The following is a 19,640-nucleotide window of genomic DNA, read 5'->3' on the forward strand; positions in this document are numbered from 1 at the left end:
ATCGAATCGGCACATAGACTCTGACTATGATATTATACAACCGATACTGCATTTTAGGCAGTATCGGAGGGGTTTCCGATAATGGTATCGGAACAACTCTCAATCACACCGTGTTCCTCAGGTGTCGTAAAGGCTCTCCAGCATGTTGGTGCCGCCCTCTGCCTCCGCCTCATCAGGCCCCCCCGCCCCCCCACTGTCTGAGATATCGCCTTGGGGTCCCTCCTCCCAGTGTCACTCAAAGTTCAAAAGCAGAGGCTTCTTTCCAGAGAAGACATGCTAATGCAGTCCCCAGAGACCCTGCGTGGGTGTGAGTGAGAGATGTGTGTGTCTGCCCGTATTCTATTTTTCACCCCCGGTGTCTTTCCCCCCCCCCGACAGAGTGCTGGAGATACAAGAAGTGCAGCAGAGAGAGAGCGAGAGACAGAGAGACAAAGAGAGAGAGAGAGAGAGAGAGAGGTAGAGAGAGAGAGGTAGAGAGAGAGAGAGAGAGAGAGAGAGGAGCAGAGAGAGAGGTGGAGCGAGAGAGAGGAGCAGAAAGCAAGAGAGAGGTGGAGCGAGAGAGAAAGGTGGAGCGAGAGAGAGAGAGGTGCGTGGGGGCAGAGAGGAGGAAAGAGAGAGCAATATGGAGGAGAGGTTCAAAAGGGGGCACGTCGAAGGAGTCACATGGGGGTGGGGTGTGGGAGGGAAGACGGAGGGAGGGGTGAAGAGAGGAGGTGTGGGCAACGGGCGGAGGGCAAAGAGGATGATGATGCCTTCCAGAAGACTTTCTGTCGGCAAGATTATCTTTGATGGCGGCGTTGGGCAGGACGTGACGGAAGACGCGCCAGACAGCTGTCCAGTGGGGACCACTACGGCGATGGAGGAAGTTCTTCCTGTGTGGAGCACAGGAAGGACTGGACCAGAGAGCTGTGAGTGCCGTAGTTTGCTTTGTAGTAGTCCACAAGATGAAAAGGAGTCGATGGAAGGTACAAAACTTCTGGTTGGTGTGGAAAGTACCAGAAATAAGTAAGGACATGCTGCGCTGCTTAAGTGCCAGATATCAGACTAGATGTACAGTACTATATACCTGAAAGGGTTGAATACAAAGCAACTGTGAAAGGCACCAATGACCCTCTTAACTCGCCGGTCACACCACACCGACACACTGTCGGTACCGGACAAATTGGTGAGCTGATTCAGTCAGTTCCTTTTACGAACAGTATAGCCTTGGAAAAACTTCAAGAAGAAGAGAATCTGACCCATATACAATTCAGTACAAGTGTACCTGGCCATCAGACAGCTCTGTCTCTTGAAATTAAATGTTTTTCAATGAAGATCAAATCCATCTGGTTCATGGACCGCTAAAGGGCTTAGTTTAACAGAGAATCCCTTTGAAAAAAGGACACTGGGCCAAACATCATATATGCTCCACGATTCACTGCTGATCTCTGGTCATGCAAGCACAGTTTGCACATTCAGTGCAAAAGTAAAGCGCTGAGCGAAAAAAAGTAAATAAATGATCACAAGCAAGCATTAGGACCGGTTAACGTCAAGCCAGCCCCTGATCCTCTCTCCACACCTCCACATCGAAAAAAGCTGAGAGAGGCCGTCGAGTTCTGGACATTCTCCGTTCGTGTCGTGCCACTGCTCCATTCACACAGTACATCAGAGCGCTGATAGCCTCGCCTGGCGTATGCACACCTCTGTCGTGTTTAACAAGGAAACACTGGTACTGAGAATCTCATTGGCAGCGTCTTCAGTCCTTCTCCGAGCACAGGCGTGGACTACAGATATAGGCATCTGCCACTCTGAGTAACGACACAAAGTGAGAGGTAACCAAACAGCAATGATTGAGAAACTGATTAGGTAATATTGTCGTATTTCCAAAATGTAGTCCTTCTCTCCTCCTCTCTCCCACTAGTGGTACAATTATTATAACTTGTCATTATAATTTGACTTTCATCTTTAACTAACTTTTTACATTTCATACATTTGCCAAGTGTCCTCTTCACAAAATGACTGTGATGAATGACGACGATGAGATTGCACAAACAAAAAGTGTGTTTAAAGTGCAGGCTAGACGCTACCTTGAGGTAGCAATCATTCTCGCCTCAAGTGTGAGGTAGAAAACAAGGCTTCATGAATGTGAGGGTTGTACCGTATAACAAAGTCTTTATGTGGCGGGATTCAGCCGTGCATACTAATCCATCACACTGACGGTGCCAGTGTCTAGCATGACAAGCAAAAGAAGCATGTTATGCAATCGATAATCCCAAAATAGCATGTGGCTACTGCACTGCTAGTTAGACTCTAAATTACCAGGTGATGATGTAGCTTACAAAGAATACTAAGGCTTGACATAATAACTAATAATTAATAACCAATAGAAATAACAGAGTAGCTGAACCGCCATGATGCAATTTACATTTTACATTTAGGGCTTTTAGCAGACGCTTTTATCCAAAGTGACTTACAATAAGGACATTTGTCGGTACAGTAAGGATGCTCATGGAAACAAGTGCCAAGCACTAACAATTGTAAGGTTAAGCCATTCCCTGTATACAACAAAGATAGCTCGGATAAGAGCAATGCAATGGATTGCAACATGCAATAGTTAACGATCTAAGCCTTAATATCAACAAACTATTTCAACATGTAGACATGGCTTTGCAGCAGAGCAGCTCAAAGTCAACAGCCTTTGCAGGAACCTTTGTTTATCTGCACATCATCTCGACAGAGAGATTGCGTGGAGCCCCTCCTGGGCACCAAGTGTTGAGCTCCACCATGATGACACATGTAATTACATCATGCCGACCCCAGCCAGCTCTGTACACAGAGCCACATACGTGTACATACAGCAGCACCCCGTAGCCGACCGGGCCCGAATCAACCCTTGAGCAAACACAGACACCGCCGTACTCACGGTTTTGAAGTCCCGGTGGCTGCACTCCTGTCCCTGGTAGCGGCAGTACAGCATCATCTCCTTCAGGTCGTGGCCCACCCGCTCCGAGAACTCCTTCATGCTGAAGGTCTTGGGCCGGTACGCCGTGAAGTTGGCCCTCTCCTGCAGGAACGCCAGCACCTCCGGCTCCGCCAGCTGTGGCTGGGGGATGTCCAGGTGCACGTCCAGCAGGGCCAGCAGCTCGCCGGCGTGGTACAGGTCGTTGCGCGTCAGCCGGCTGAAGCGGTAGGCGTTGAGGTTGCACACGGTGACGGCGGGGAACACCAGGCTGCCCGACACCACCGCGTCCACGCTGGTGACGTGCGGGTACGAGAAGAAGTAGGCCAGCCGCTCGGCGCTCTCCAGCGCCAGCAGCCCCAGGCAGGCCAGCAGGGCGGCCGCCCACAGCAGGCGGCGGGCCCCGGGCCGGCCGTAGGGGAAGAGGAAGCGCAGGCCGTGCAGCGTGCTGCTGTGGGCGAAGGCCTGCCAGGAGGTGGGCTGCGGGCCGGAGCTCTCGCCGTCGCTGCCCACGTCGCTGCCGCAGCTCTCCTTCAGGTCCATGGTGGGAGCCCGGACCCCTCGGGGAGGGACGGCCCCAGCGCACTCTCTGACCTGGAGGACACAGACCCCGGGAAGCGGGGTGGGAGAGGGGGTTAACATCCCCCGTGACACGTGACAGCAGGGGGGTAGGGGGGAGGGGGAGTCGGACGTGTGGGGGAAGTCGAAACAGAAGTTGCGATAGACAGGATGAATCCCAAAGAGAGAGAGAGAGAGAGAGAGAGAGCGAGAGAGAGAGAGAGAGAGAGAGAGATAGAGAGAGACGCCTGCCGCGGAGGGTTGGGAAACACACAACAAACAACAAAAACAAAAACAACAACAAACAACAGAGCAGCCAGGAGAAAGCCAAATCCGTTTTTTCCCAGGCGGCTCAGAAACACACTGGAAAAGACTCCCATCCTCACTCACTACACAGGAGACGGAGAGGAGAGAGCCGAGGAGCAGAAAGTACTCGCTGGCTTCTCCCCAAGCCGTACTCTCATCTCAATTCTTGAGCGGAGTAACTGTAAATGCCAGCGTGCCCGTGGCTCTGTGACACCACCACACACACACACACACACACACACACACACACACACACACACACACACACACACACACACACACACACACACACACACACACACACTTCAACCTTCACGTCCCCTGTTGATTTCGCTTGGCAGTTCGTTTCTTGGCAGCAAAAGATTTAAATAAAAACACTACATCTCCACTAAGGTTAACTAAGCTATGGCACCGAGAGCCAGCGAGCCGTCGTCCAAATCAGAGATGCATCTGTGCTGAAACCCCCAACTTCAGAGTCCAAATGCACATCACTAACTGCTGCACATGCTCAAAACACACACACACACACACACACACAGACACACACACACACACACACACACACACCCTCATTGCCCAATTAATGACAAGCACAAGTACCTCTGGTTCAGCTTAAGTAGATGACATCCAACTGGTGCCGGAGGGCAAGGCTGACAGCGTGCGTGCGTGCGTGTGTGTGTGTGCGTGCGTGCGTGCGCGCCCGCGTGCGTGCGCGTGTGTGCGTGCGCGCGTGTGTGTGTGCGTAAAAGTCAGGAAACGAGAGAGCGAGAGCGAGCGAAAGAGAGAGAGTGAGAGTCAGACAGAGCGAGGAAGGAGAGAAGGAGTGAGGGAGGGAATACAAGAGAGAGAGAGAGAGAGAGAGAGAGAGAGAGAGAGAGAGAGAGAGAGAGAGAGAGACGTTGGCGTTCAGCGCCGTCTCGCGCGCCGTTTCTCCCAGCTCCTCCCGAGTGTCGTCCCCGGTCAGAAGAACCATCTGCCTTCCCCGTCCCCCGTCCCAGCGTGTCTGTGGCAGCCGCAGAACAACAGCAGGACGCAGAGAGATGGAGCGCTCTTAGGCTGAGGGAGAGAGAGAGAGAGAGGGGGTTACAGGGAGAGAGCGAGGGGGAGAGAGGAAGCGCTCTCCGGCTGACGGAGGGAGAGGGAGAGCGAGAGGGTTACAGGGAGAGAGAGAGAGAAGGGGGGAGAGAGGGAGGACCAGAGAAGGAGCGCTCTTAGGCTGACGGAGAGGGAGAGCGAGAGGGTTACAGGGAGAGAGAGAGAGAGAGAGAGCGAGTGGGAGAGAGGAAGCGCTCTCCGGCTGACGGAGAGGGAGCGTGAGAGCGAGAGCGAGAGTGAGAGAGAGAGCAAGGGGGAGAGAGGGAGCGCGCGCGTGTGTGTGTGTGTGTGTGTGTGAGTGAGCAAGCGAGGGAACAGTGGGCAGACCAGGCTAAACAACACACTCCTCTCCTGTTCCGCTCTCCAGCCACTGAAGCGGGTTCTGAGCGCGCTGCACATCTCGGAGAACCCCCCCCCCCCCCCCCCCCCCCCTCGCTGTGGCTCACCCCAACGGGGGGGTGGAGGGAGGGAGGGAAGGGGGGGAGGGGGGGGGGGGGGAGATAAGACGGCAGGGGTTAAACAGGGAGAGGGGGCGAGAGAGGGGAGGGAGGAGGGGGTGGGTCATGTTCCAGAAGAGGCAGAGGCGAACGGCGGGAGACGAGGCATCAACTGACGGCGGTTTGGTCAGAGAAGGACAGAGAGAGAGAGAGAGAGAGAGAGAGAGAGAGAGAGAGAGAGAGAGAGAGAGAGAGAGGGTGTTGTTACAGTCAGAATCATATGGTCCCCCGGTTAGTCGTGATGCTAGCCGCGGCAGAGTGCGCACTGATGCTCCAAGCAGTCTGTCTGTCTGTCTGTCTGTCTCTGTATGTCTGTGTGTGTGTGTGTGTGTGTGTGTGTGTGTGTGTGTGTGTGTGTGTGTGTGTGTGTGTGTGTGTGTGTGCATGCGCACGACAGTGAGAGCGCTTCTGGCCACGTGCACACCATAATGAAACAGCGCGAGCAGCAGAAGTGTGCCATTCAAAGACATCCTTTCCGTTAGTCAGCAGCGCTCTGTTTACACGGCGCAAGGCGGACTGTCACCAAAATGATCGACATCTGTGACTTTTTATTGTGTGGACGTGTGAAATTGATTTTGTTGTAGGTTGCATCGGTGGCAGTAAACAAATAAAAGAACACACACACTCTTTCGGTTTCTAGTAAGGTTTGCAGACAATGGTACGGGACGCTGGCACCCATGTGGCCATGCAGGAGACCTCCTCAAGTGTGAGGTGATGGCAGGTGCACATTGATTAATGGATCAATGGGCAACAGGTGTGCAGCCTCACTCAGCCCCAGAGTCCAATCAGTTGCCTCGGGTCAGGAGAGGCTGCTTAAACCAGCCACAGCACAGCACACACACCAGACAGCACCATACCCGTCCACCCACCCACACACACACACACACACCTACCTACTCCCCCCCCCCCCCCCCCCAATGCATGCTAATGCATGTGAGCGCTGATTAAGAGAGCAAAAGAAGGATGGACCTCGATGAAAAGGAGTAGAGAGGAAAAGCTGTGATGTGCAGGAAATGATATTGAAATGAGATTGAAAAGATTTATCCGTTTTTAAACCGAGCAAGGCTCCCAGATCCCTTGGTGGACGGATCAGTTTTATTTTTCTACTTGTTGAGTTCACTTATCTCTTCATGGAAAATAATACATACATATTTAATAGCTTATGTTTTTGTTGGGATTTGACTGTTTAGAACTGGCCATATAGACAAGCACAACATCATGTTTTGCAATTGAGTTAGACTCGAGTTACTTGAGTTAGAAAAACCTGTGTTTTCTATTAGCGCTGCTTATTAATATTAATATAATACTTAATCTAGGTTGGTGCAACCCGACTTTAGTGCAATAGTGTGTGATATTAAACTCTATATCCATCATACATGCATTACCCAGGCAATATAACAATTCAAAACTATTAATAACGCAATATAACTATAGACCGGCTTTTCTATTCTCATGTGCAACTTGAAACAGGAAGACAACAAATTCATGTTTGAACCACCCACACACACACACACACACACATATGCACACTCACACACACACGACAGACATACTGAAAGTCAGACCGAGATAGACAGAACGAATATTTATGTCATCCTTGCCTTTTCTTGTTACACAGTTGAGTGCACCAAATAATATTCAACCACATATTTAAAACATATTCGGCGTTCCAAACCCTGCACCGCCTACTCCGTCACGCCATCATCTGGCCTCCTGGCTCTCACAGAATAACATGAAGCTCCAGCTCCAGACGGTCACTCGTGTCCTCCATGCTCCTGATTCAGGTCAGAGCCCGCTGCTCTGTATGTAGGTCACCCTCCTGGCCCAGGCCCCAGCAGGAAGTTCCTCACACTGCCCAGACTGTAGACAGAAATACAGACGCCACATTGGCCTTTGGATCGTACGTTAACGACGCCTCCATCTTTGGGAGGTCAATCCGGCCAGGCAGTGAATACAAGTAAACAAGGGACAGTAAACAAGAGCCTGATTACTTGGGTCTCCCGTTTTGCCCGATCACATTTATTGCAGTTTGACTTACCCCGTGGATTTGATGGAAGGCTATGTGTACAGAATGGATGCACAAGATCTTTCTTTGTTCCATTAACAACAGTATCCAGTTAAGACCTCACGACAGTTGGAGGAACCAATCTGTGAGCTACTGTAAGGCAACAAATATCGTAGCTTAGCTAGAGTAACGGTGATAATGAAGTTGGATCTTCCATTCATTTTGGGGAAGACGTCAATTATCCGAATTAGCGTCGGGAGAGCATTCTGATCCTGCAATCTCACATTCTGTTTCTCTCTCCGCAGATCAATGTGGCCCTGAGCAACCCCCGTTGAAAGCCTCTTACAAAGTGATGGAACAGCAGCAGGGGAAGAGAGTTTTATTTTTATAACACAAACAAGCAGCTGAACAAGGTTCAAATATGAACACAGATGTGTACGTAGGAGAACGTTTCTGCTTTACTCAACGATCATAAGTTGTTGAACCCGTGTAAGATGCTGCACCTCGTCAAACGTGCCGAGCTGCTTTCACATATGGACGTGCATTTGTCTATTCTCCGTAGATTCTACAGATGTGCCGTATATGTGAATGACATATCCTGACGTTGGACCTCCTGAAAAAATACTACCCCCGAGGTAGTATGTTCTCCGGAGGAAATGCTAGTTACCTTATATGTGAATGAGCAGTAGAATGTCGGCATTTCGCACTTCACGTTAGTGGGCGTGTTGATGACGCTACGGCGGGAACAAAAAACACGAGAGAGGCAAGGAGACATACAACAATGGCCTGGAAAGACGAAGAGGTTTTTCAGCTGCTCACTTTGAGGGCCGACAGTGCGGTGATCGCACATATGAAGGGCACTGCGAAAGACGCAGTATGGTGAAGAAGCTTGCTGAAATGGGAATTGTGAAGGGAAGGACACAACTCATCACGAAATTAAATCCCTCAAAAAGCAGTTCACCACCGTGGTAGACCACAACAAAAAAAGTGGGAACGACCGCAAAACCTGCCAGTACCAGGATTTGTGTGAGACGATCTGGGGGGGCTGGCACTCCACAAGGCCGCTACGAGTGACTGGCAGCATGCAAGTGGCAGCCCTCTCAGATTCCCCGTCAGAGAGCATGGAGACTGTCATGCCATCACCGTCCAGCTCAGAAACATCTTCTGTCCCGGACACTCTCACGCCGAACCCGGTGATAAGAAGTAACGGTGACGAATCGCCAGTTCAGAGGCAGCTGTTCTCGTGGCATTGTAATTTAATTAAACAACGCTCATTATCCATTGTCCATCCCCGTGCGGTCTCTTACCATTAAAGACGTTAAATTAAAATATAGGCTACTATACGGGACGTAGACTGACTCATTTCACGGATTCCTGTACGACCAGGTTGCCTTAAACATCTGTCACATATGTCAGGTGATAACTAAATGTCAAGGGAAAGAGGCAGTGGTTGAAAAGAGTATTTTGATCGCTTATTAAGTTCACTCGTTGCTTATAATGGTTTATTCGTTTCCCAGTATTATTTCCTTAATTTAGAAGACAGTTTTGTTCATTTTTGAATTGTAAAATAAATAATATATATATATATATTTTTTTTTTTAATTATTGGAAGCAAGTCGAGCTGATCTTGCCTGCTGTACCCACAGCCCAAAATAAAGAACAGCCGAGACAATATCCTCAATTCAAACATGCCGTTTCATTTGGTCTCAATTGGCTACGGACGCGAACTTGGAATGAACATGCGCAAAGGGGATTTATAAAGGTTACTGTACAGTGGCGGAGACTGTAGGAGCTGAATCATCACTACGGTAGAGCTAAGAAGGTTCTACGAGCGCTTCAGACCAACCTTACCAACGCGAGATGTTATGGTATAACTTAAAGAAGAGGTTATGAATACGAATACGAATACCGAATAAGAAGAGGTTACTTTCTCCGGTAACACAGTTGTTCGCAACGCCTTTCTTATTCATCGTTCCTTCTATTGGTTTCTAGCTCATCCAATCTTTCATCGATGCCTCGGATGTTGTGGATGCAACAAAATATCTGGTGTATCGCTGCAACAACAGTTAAGAAGATCGCAGTGAGTTCTGCCCGTTTTGCTTCCATGCTGTCTGCGGTCAAACAACAACAAACCAACGTGACAGCGGCCGCAATTATACTACGTCATGTACCGCCTCTTGAGAATTTAGACCCTACGTCATACACCGCCCCTTGCAAGCCCGCCCCCTAAACCATCCGGAGATTCTACTGATGTCTGAGCGACACTGATGTCCGCATTTCGGGCAGTCAAGTGTGAATAAGTGTGAATGACCCTCACGGTCGAACCTGCTGCTCCACAAATGCGGAGAAAAGACGGAGGTCATATGTGAAAGCAGCTTCTGTTTCGAGTCTAGTGTCACACAGACAACAATTCTAGACTAGACTAGACTACTTCACTAGAATGTATATTCACTTCTTCACATCTCAACTCCATTGCTGGCAGTGGTGCTGATGTGTCAGGGGTACAATTTTTTTGGGGTGCGTTTTGAGTTTGATAGTTGTGTCGTTTTAATGACTCTGATGCCATTGCGACATTTATTATATATTTACTATAAATGCTGTAATTCGTTGTCTTTGTATTCTGAATGCCACCCATAATGTGTCAGGCTTTGGTGAAACAGTCGGTGTTAATACAAACAAAGGTTTGTCCCCTGGGCGTCTAATGAAGATGTACTGTAGCACATGGAAAGTGATACACTATGTAGGACATATTGGCAATTCATTATCTGCATAGCAGGCAATTTCCCCTCTGTGCACCTGTACTTATTTAATCTCACACACACACACACACACACACACACACACACACACACACACACACACACACACACAGTAACACTGACTTGATTCAAACTTTCAGCTCAGCTATTCTAGATTTTATCTGAAATGTATTCTAACTTTATCCCTTTAGCTATTTGTTAAACTCTTCCCTTTATTTGTTTCCAACCATTTTTTTTTTTAGCGAGAGAGATAGGATTACTAGGACATTTGTTGTACTCATGCCCTACAACTACATGGTCCAGAAGACGCACTTTAGAAAGGTGAGCAAAAAGGTAGCAATGCTAATTAGCGTCGCGTGTGCCGATAAATACACCAAAAAATAAATCTAAATGAACTTGCTTTACTTTTTTGAATGAGCTCCCCGACTTGTGCACTTACATCCGTGGTGGCATCCCTGAGAAGAGAGGTCTAAACGCGATGAATCAGTGGACGCGGAGTCGGTTGAACAACTCCCAGCGGCGGCAACACGCGGCCAGGTGCTACGTCACCATGTGCTACGTCACGGGTCGCATCCTGCATCCACAAGCATGACGTGCTTGTGGAATAAACATCACAAAGTGACGTTTGACGGGTTCCACTACACCCCCATTAGAAAGTAATGATGCTCCCGAATAGAAGGGGAATGGACTTAAACGGCATAAACGGGGCAACACAAGTCATAAAGAAAACACGTTTTCTTTATGGCTTGCGTTGCCTCGCTCATGCAACTCAAGATTTATTTGAGCTTCTGCTAATTACAACATTTAACATTTAAATACCAGTAGGCCTAGCCTATTATTAAATAGCCAATACCATAGCTCTCTCCCTCCCTCTCTTGCACGCACGCACGCGAACACACACACACACACACACACACACACGCGCGCGCGCGCGCGCTCCCAAATGTAGACGTTAATGTCTATGTTAATTAAGCAACTCTAGCCTATTGCTCTTTAATGGTAATGGAGAGTGTGTCGTGGATTAGTGGTCTCAACGGGAGGACATTCCTAATGGGGACTAATTTCACTGCATCATTTCTGACAGCATCTGTGTATTAACGGCTTTGCGGGTTACTACTATGAGGGTTATGACATAGGGTGTACTGTTAGGATATGAACCGTGCAATGTTCAACATTTACATTATAAATGAGCATGTTCTGCTTCTTTGGCAGTTTCCCACTGCACAGATCAGTGCTTTTGAGGCCAATCTCACACGCTCTATAGTGGACAAACGCAACACTTTTCATTATGATATGACCCGGGCTTTAAGTGGTTGCTTATAATTAATGAGCAATTAAACCTGATTACTGTATGGATCACATCAAATAAAAGACATAACACCAACGCAATACATGACCCGGCTGGTAATCCGTAGAAACAATTTGAGTAAATATTCTGGTGTGATGGGAACGGTAACTAAGAGCTAAGCGACGACAATTAATCATTCCGGTTAATTCGTTCTAATAATTATCTTGCTGTCGAGCGATTAGCAGGGTCCGATAAAAAAAAAAAAACGAATCTATAGGATAAACACTGAGAAGCGCATGTATAGGATCATCAGTATTGACTATCAGGGGAGACACTGCCACCTGCTGGGGAGGAAATCACCCTGCGGCTACGAGGCCGATCAGTGATTATAATAAACATCAACAAAATACGCATTTAAACCGTTTTTATTTATAAACCAATGGTGTGGAACACATGACAGAGAGATGGAGTCATGACAACCAAGGTTAGCAGTGGGAGGGTTGGGAGTGTGGTGCACACACACTGTGTCAGCACACGCACTGACACAAACACGATATACTTTGACAATAAAGGTTTCTTTTCTTTACAAAACTAAATAAAGCAGTAAAACAGAAGTAGTGTCCCTGGTCCGGAGGGGGGCTCTGGGGGTCACAGGCTGGAGCAGTCCTCCAGTAAGTCTCCCAGGAGCTCATTCAGGTCATCGTCTGTGGAACACAGGGACAGCCAGTGGAGTAAGGATACACACACACACACACACACACACACACACACACACACACACACACACACACACACACACACACACACACACACACACACACACACCAGAACAGTCTCTCTCTTCAAAGAAAAACAAACTGACAGACACACACACACTGCACAGTTCTCTCTTCACAGACAGACAGACACCCACAACAGACTCTCAGTATAAAGACAGACAGTCAGAACAGTCTCTCTCATCAAACACACACTCAGACAGACACAAACTCACTCAGACACACACGTCTCTCTTTACAGACAGACAGACAGACAGACGTCCCACACCCACCTCCTCCCCCGTCCCAGGCCGGGTCCTGCGGGGCTCCCTGCTGCTCCGCGCCGGGGTGGGGGGGAGCCTCCTCAGAGCGGGTCCCAGCTGCAATCCCTCGCTGGCTCACCTCCTCCTCCTCGTCCTCCTCCTCCTCCAGCTCCAGCTGCATGGAGGAGACGGGGCCCCAGGGGGCCGAGGGAGGGGGGCCTGCGGGCGGGCAGGCGGGCTCCTGAATCACAGCGGCGACCGGTCGTTAGGGGCCGGTGTGACGGAGAGCCTCCTCAGTTGGATTGATGGCTGCGTTTAATCCTGCCGCTAAACTTCCCCCCCCCACCCCTCCCCTGCAGTCGTCCCTCTATTTTCTTTAGCTTTTTTGAAACGGTAATGAATAAAAAGGTAAAACTGTAAATGGACTGCTTTTATAACCAGTGGCCACTCAAAAGCACTCTGCAATATTGCCTGACATTCACCCATTCATGCACACATTCATGCTCTTGACAGCCGGCTCGTCAACAGCAGTTAGGGTGAGGCGTCTCGCTCAGGGACACCTCGACACTCAGCTAGGAGGAGCCGGGGATCGAATTAGCGACTCTCCGGTTACAAGTCAACCCACTCTTCCTCCTGAGCCACATGCCGCCCCCCCCCCCCCGCCCCCAAAAGCCATTCGGCGCTTTGAGAAATCGGGGCTATTAGAACCAAAGGGTAGAGCGGCTTAGTCTTCCTCTCTACCCCGGAGGTGTCAGAGTCAGTGAACAAGCACGCACCGGATTCTTTCTCGCCCTTTCATCTACACAGACCGAACTTATACCACTGACTGAAGTGATCTATTGCTTTTATAAAACGGTTACGTAAATATGGCAAAATGAATGTCATAGACACCCTCAATTTTGAAAAAGCGAGAAAGTCTACGTGTACGGCGGTTGCTATGCAACACACTGTAGCGTCCTTCAGAGAGAAGGCTAGGCTAGAGACGGTAGCTCGGTTCGCCGGCAATTTAGCCTACTATTGAGTTCACTCACCGTGTGCCTATTGCTTTACAACATTTCCACCCTCTCCATCAATCAACATATTTTTACTCTTCAGTGAACTTTGCTATTGCTTTTATATATAAATAAACAACAGTTCGAGTTAGGCGTGGAGTGATACTGAACTCTGTAAACTGAACGGCCGTCATAGCAGCTGTGTGTATACGCTCAATATACAACAGTTGGGAACCAATCAGATCGCTTGATTTAAGCCACCCGTTTTACAATGTTGTTTCTCCTTCTGCTGACAAATGTACTTATTGCAAGTCGCTTTGGATAAAAGCGTCTGCTAAACGCCATTAATGTCAATGTTATTTACAATGTAAACGTTGTTCCTTCGCAACACAGTGTGCGTGTGCGTGAATCACCTGCATCAGAGGAGGGAGGTGCGGGGTGGAGCAGAAGGAGAAGGAGGAGGTGGAGGAGGTGGAGGAGGAGCTGCTCGCCCCATCCGGAGGGTAGATCTTCAGCAGGTTACTGGGCGTGACGTTCAGGTAATGGTTGCGGTGGGAGGGGGAGAACACGCCCACCTGGGAGGAGTCAAATAAAGGGGTGTCACACGGGTGAAGGGCGGGAAGCACAGCACAGCCCAGCGGACCCCGCCCCTGCCTCCGCCCCATTCCCACGTCTGCCTTCATCCCCCCCCCCCCCCTAGGGCCCACTGGTGAACTCCTCCTCCTCAGACTGGGAGCCGATACACTGGCGGCAATGTGAGGTGGAGAGGGATTAAAGGCGCCAGAGGTTAGATTTAAAAGAGCCATTGCTTCAGTGTAATTGGTTTAGAAACGCCGTCGCCGTACGCTAGCCGTTAGCGGGTGAAATGCTCCGTGACATGACTGCCTGCCTCTGTATGACACATCTTAGAAGAACTCCTGAATTATTCTGCTCTAGCTCTTTATAATCTCTCGAATCTCACCTGCAGCACCCAAAGCGTTGCAGTTTATCCAGCTCCGTCTATCACCCGTTGATGCGTGGGTCGTGGGTCTAGCACATTCGTTCTAATTCACATATTTCCACGTCACATTTTTTCGTGTATTTCTCATTTCCATATTCCCCATCCCGACACGTCTCTCGAACTGCTGCTATGGGTTTTTTTCATCTTTTCGCCGTTTTCATGTTTGAGGCCCTTAATGACGAATCTTTTTGAATAAATGTGTCCACTTTGTCCTTGATGTGTGTGTGTCACATGTGGATGTCATTTTGAGAGCGACGGAGGAGTGTGTGAGGACGGAGCCGTGTGGGGGAGAAGCCGTGTGGGGGGGGGGGGGGGGCCGTGGGGGGGGAGCCTCTTGCCTGTTTCAGCAGCAGCACCGCCCCCGCCTTCAGCTCGCCCAGTCTGTCCTCCAGGAGGCGCCGGTGCACCGTGCCAGCGATCTCACCTAGAGACACACACACACACACACACACACACACACACACACACACACACACACACACACACACACACACACACACACACACACACACACACACACACACACACGTTTGGGTTCCTTGTTAGTCACTAGTCTCACAAACCCCAGCGTTTGGCTTGCGGCCCAGGTTCTGTGCTGTTAACCCCCCCCCCCCTCCCCAGAGGTTCTGCTGCAGCACAGTACGACTGCTGGGTCCAGGACTCTGCTGTGGCAGAACTAAACTGAACTGCATGCAACCATGCCAACCAGTCACCTCCCATCATCATTACGCCATGTCCAAATATTCATTCATCCACCCGACTGCGGTGCGCACGCCTCCGCTGGGTGCGAGGGGAAGGGCACCATGACCCGAGAGGAGGTGGGGTTCATGCTGTTGAGCGCCCCCGTTCCCGTCAGCATTATGGGGGGGGGGTCCAACATAAATGCCACCCCCCCCCCATTGATCACAATGGGGGAGCAGCTGGTAAAAAACACTCAAGGCCACGGAGGGTTGAGAAATTGCCCGATGGCATGCTGCACATTCTCCCAAGGGTGGGTTCTCTCTCTCTCTCTCTCTCTCTCTCTCTCTCTCTCTCTCTCTCTCTCTCTCTCTCTCTCTCTCTCTCTCTCTCTCTCTCTCTCTCTCTCTCTCTCTCTCTCTCTCTCTCTCTCTCTCTCTCTCTCTCTCTCTCTCTCTCTCTCTCTCTCTCTCTCTCTCTCTCTCAAAAGAAAAGAAAAAAGAAGCTTGACACGTTGAAAGAAGAGAACAATAAAGATACCGAGGATGTTGAGAGACTAAAAAGAAAGCGTAAATTCGTCTGTCGGCTGAAACGGGAAGATTGCCGCATCTCTAAGAGTGTGATAAGTGCAGGGTACGACATAATTGCCGCATTAGGGTCCACAATGCAGCTCCATGGCAATTATGGACATCATGCTGCCCTGCTTGTCTTGTCTTGACATGATGAAAACAAAACAAAAGATATAATTAAAAGCCCTTCCTTTCAGACTGAACGTGCCGTTGTTAATTAAGGATTCCACTCTGAATGTCTCACCGATTGGTGTTTCTGGAGTGTGAAGAGGAGGGGAAATGCATGCTACCTGTGGGGTCCCTGAACACGGCCTTGGCGTCGGCATGCGTGTGCAGGATGCTCTTCAGCTGCACCGCCATGTTGGGCACCTTGTTCTGGGCCAGCTGCCTCAGTGCCGCCTGGGGAGACAGAAGAACCAATCAGGAACCACAACCCAGTCTGGCCTCGCCCTATTGAACCAATCAGGAACCACAACATTGAACCATTGAACCCATCAGGAACCGCAACATCGAACCAATCAGGAACCACAACATACTCGTCCAATGGCCCCCCCTCGATGAAAGGAGGCTGACCCAATTGCACCAATCAGGGACCACAACATAACTCTGGCCTCGTCCTATTGGCCCCCTCGGTAAAGGAGGGTCACCCCATAGAACCAATCAGGAACCACAACATACGCGGGCTGCCATGGCAAGACGCTCTTTTAACAGGCAAAAATACATTTACGGGGATTATGTTTATTTTCATCCTGAATAACGATGGCTTGGATCCAAGATGGAATCCATGCTAAGCGCCTTGCGGTTGCAATCAGGTGCGCTCACTTGAACTCCTACCTGCAGGAGCCCGGAGATGAAGAGCTGGGAAGCTGGGCTTACCTTACGCAGCACCATGACGACGCTGTACGAGTGCAGGAAACACGTTGGGTTCCTCTCGTCCAATCCCATGTCTGCCTTCATGGCCCCCCAGGGCCCACTGGTAAACTCCTCCTCCTCAGACTGGGAGCCGGAGCACTGGCGGCGATGTGAGGTGGAGAGGGATTAAAGGCGCCGGAGGTTCGGTTTAAAAGAGCCATTGCTTCAGCGTAATTGGTTTAGAAACGCCGTCGCCGTACGCTAGCGATTAGCGGGTGAAATGCTCCGTGACATGACTGCCTGCCTCTGTATGACACATCTTAGATTCATCTCAGATTTGTTCTGCTGATTTGTTGATCTATAAATCTCTAGGATCTCACCTGCAGCACCCAAAGCATTGCAGTTTATCTATCACCCGTTGATGTGTCTGTCGTGTATCTCAGGCTGGCTTTACACGACAACGCTCCCGGGTGAAACCGACAAAATATTTTATCAGATGTGCCTTTCGTTTAGACGGCGACAGCGTTTTCGGGGCTTAAAAACTGGAAATCTTAAAAACGCTCCACTGTTGCATTTCCGTCTAAAGGGTTAACAACGCAAAAGGTGTGCTCTGAGCTGCTCACGCTGGCTCTCGTCCCGTACGCGTTTACGTCACATCCACGCGAAGTACAGGCAAACCACAACAAACATGTTGGCTTTCACACACTTTTGCGTCACCGTATGCACGCAGATTTCCACCCAAAGACGCTCGTCTAAACGCGGAATGAAAAGTGGGAGCGCAACACCACTTTTGCGGCTTGTGTTCAGATCGTTGTCGTGTAAAGCCAGCCTAATACATACTTTAGGCAGACTGGCTGGCAGTCTCATTTGTCAGTCAGTCAGTCAGTCTGTCTGTACCTGGCTTGGCAGACGGGCGACAGCGCCGTGGGCGGGGGTCTGAGGGACCGACACCACGATGTCATCCAGGCTCTGGTTCAGGGGCTGGGGAGGACAGAGGGGAGTAGATGTCATTATCCCTGGTGGTGATGTCATACCGGCCCCAGCCACATGTGACACGAGTCATGTGTCACATGTGACACATGACTCATAATTAGTTTCACGCTATTAATATAGTACATACCTATTAATATCGTACGTGACACCTGAATTTCCCAACTGGAATACGTAAATAAAAACACCACCTGAACTAAATACAATTCAGCTGAGTAAGACCTCTGCTGTGCCTCTGCTTGACTGTATTGACGTTCGTCTTTTTGTCAATTAAATCCCTAATTAAACATTAATAAACAAACACCCTCTGATCTCATGTTACCAACGGGGGGGGGGGGGGGGGGGGGGGGCGGACAGACAGACGGGGGGGGGACAGACCTGCTGGGGCAGGAGCCCCGCGGGGCCGGGGAAGCGCCGGGTGCTGGGGCGCGGGGCCCCGGAGCGAGGCCTCTTCCTGGGGGGGTTGCTGGCGGCCGACACCAGCCGGACCAGGTGGTTGGTGAGGACGGGCGTGCTCAGGGGCCGGGGGCTGTACAGGGCGGGGCCCGCGGGGGACCCGGGCTCAAACAGGCCCCCCCTGTTGGGCGTGGTCCACGGTCTCTGCGGCGGCGGCGGCGGTTCAGGGCGTCTCTGTAGCCGGGGGGCGGGGCTTGGGACGTTGAACACCACGGGGCTCCAGGGAGGGGCGGGAGGGACTAAAGAGGGGCGGGGCCCCGGGGTGCCCGACGGCACGCAGCGCGGCTGTTGACGTGGCGACGGCGACGGCGAGACACTGCCGGACACGCCGCCGGGCGCGCGGCAGGGCGTGTGGGATTCAGGGGGAGTCCTCCCGCAGTTCGGGGGGCGGAGCCTATTGACGGAGGATATGAGGTCCGTGGCGGTCCCAGAGGGAGACGCAGTGTCGGGGTCCAACGTCTGCTGGTGCCCCTGGACCCCCAGCTGGACCCCCAGGCCCACCTGGTGGTCGCTCTCATCCAGGTCAGCGAGGTCCACGTCCCAGTCCTCAAAGTCATCCTGGATCTCAGAGGCCTTCAGGGGCCGGTCGCCTGCTGGGGGCCTCGGGCGGGGGGCGACGTCCGGACAGGCGTGGTTTGCGGAGGACGACGACGAGGAAGGTTCTGGAAGGGAGGAGATCTGCCTCAAGCCCGGACGGACAGTGTCTGTGGCGGCCGTCCGTGCGGGGCCGTGCGTGTCTTTATTCGAGGCATTGAGGGTCTGGTGGGAGGAAGCGTTTTCCTGGTCACTCGGAGTCGGAGCGCTCAGTGCAGAGGACGGAACGGGAGCGGGGACGCAAGCAGGCACCGCTGGGGCAGCCCACTCTGCCTCGAGCAGGTCCTACAGACACACACACACACACACACACACACACACACACACACACACACACACACACACACACACATTAACACAGGGTTTTACATGCAATTAAGGAACATATTGATAGGGACCACCGCAATAATGAAGACTATTGCGATCAGGTGTGTCTTGTGTTGATGTGTGAATCACCTCATCGTCGAAGTCCTCGCCAATGCTGAACAATCCGTTTAGTTTGCAGGTCTGGAATAGAGCAAATACAATACGAAAAGGTTGAGAATTACTGCATAACACATGATGTTAGACTTTGAATTAATGTGCACAGTTATCTTTCCATTAGCCACTGAATTAGTTGAACCGATTTGCTTACCATTGCTGGGATTTGGTGATCAAACTTTTATCTAATCATCTTCAACGGTGTCCGGCGATTAACGCAATCCACTGATTATCTCATAACATCAATACCAGCCCGTTGTCTGACTTGACAACAGAAGAGAGGAAATCGAGACATTACCGAGGAGCATCGTGAAAAGTTGAGCCTTGGCGCCGCTGCGTTTGAGCTCAGCGTGCTGACGTACGCACTGTTTACTAACGCGTTTCCGGGTATGGCCCCGCCCCGCCTGACGTCACTTCAACTCATCAGTGAGCAGTGGAGCCTGAACAACACCGCCCTCTAGTGGTCATCTCCGGGCAGGACAGCCTTGCAGTGGAGCCTGAACAACACCGCCCTCCAGTGGGCATCTCTGGGCAGGACAGCCTCGCAGTGGAGCCTGAACAATAC

The 19,640-nt window shown here is 50.8% G+C and overlaps 2 protein-coding genes across 2 annotated transcripts in view; both read right to left on the minus strand.

The window, feature by feature from the left end:
• The window catches only part of asic2 (acid-sensing (proton-gated) ion channel 2), a gene marked incomplete at its 5' end in the record, with an annotated part of 276,492 nt that extends 268,009 nt beyond the window's left edge, over nt 1-8,483 (minus strand). Inside the window, 4 exon segments of the mRNA XM_084488803.1 lie at nt 2,903-3,532; nt 7,433-7,518; nt 8,219-8,291; nt 8,406-8,483. Of these exon segments, the coding sequence (XP_084344929.1) occupies nt 2,903-3,532; nt 7,433-7,518; nt 8,219-8,291; nt 8,406-8,483 (867 nt within the window).
• A 3,468-nt stretch (nt 8,484-11,951) lies between these two features.
• hrob (homologous recombination factor with OB-fold) lies at nt 11,952-19,384 on the minus strand. The gene is made up of 10 exons (XM_084463415.1): nt 19,230-19,384; nt 19,052-19,102; nt 17,924-18,880; nt 17,453-17,536; nt 16,580-16,714; nt 15,994-16,102; nt 14,795-14,880; nt 13,870-14,031; nt 12,495-12,705; nt 11,952-12,150 (listed from the first exon to the last, which is right to left on the minus strand). The coding sequence occupies exons 1-10, from the start codon at nt 19,230-19,232 to the stop codon at nt 12,095-12,097; spliced, it is 1,854 nt and encodes a 617-aa protein (XP_084319541.1). The 5' UTR covers nt 19,233-19,384; the 3' UTR covers nt 11,952-12,094.
• Nucleotides 19,385-19,640: the final 256 nt, after the last annotated feature.

This window comes from Micromesistius poutassou, assembly GCF_964030765.1.
Source record: "Micromesistius poutassou genome assembly, chromosome: 1".
Taxonomy (NCBI): domain Eukaryota; kingdom Metazoa; phylum Chordata; class Actinopteri; order Gadiformes; family Gadidae; genus Micromesistius; species Micromesistius poutassou.

What these genes read in the sequence shown, in the direction of transcription:
- hrob (XM_084463415.1), bottom strand. An exon ending in CGGGGCTCCTGCCCCAGCAG is followed by an intron (nt 17,537 to 17,923) that starts GTCTGTCCCCCC and finishes TGTCCTCCCCAG; the next exon opens with CCCCTGAACCAGAGCCTGGA. An exon ending in ACCTCCCTCCTCTGATGCAG is followed by an intron (nt 12,706 to 13,869) that starts GTGATTCACGCA and finishes GCTGTGATTCAG; the next exon opens with GAGCCCGCCTGCCCGCCCGC.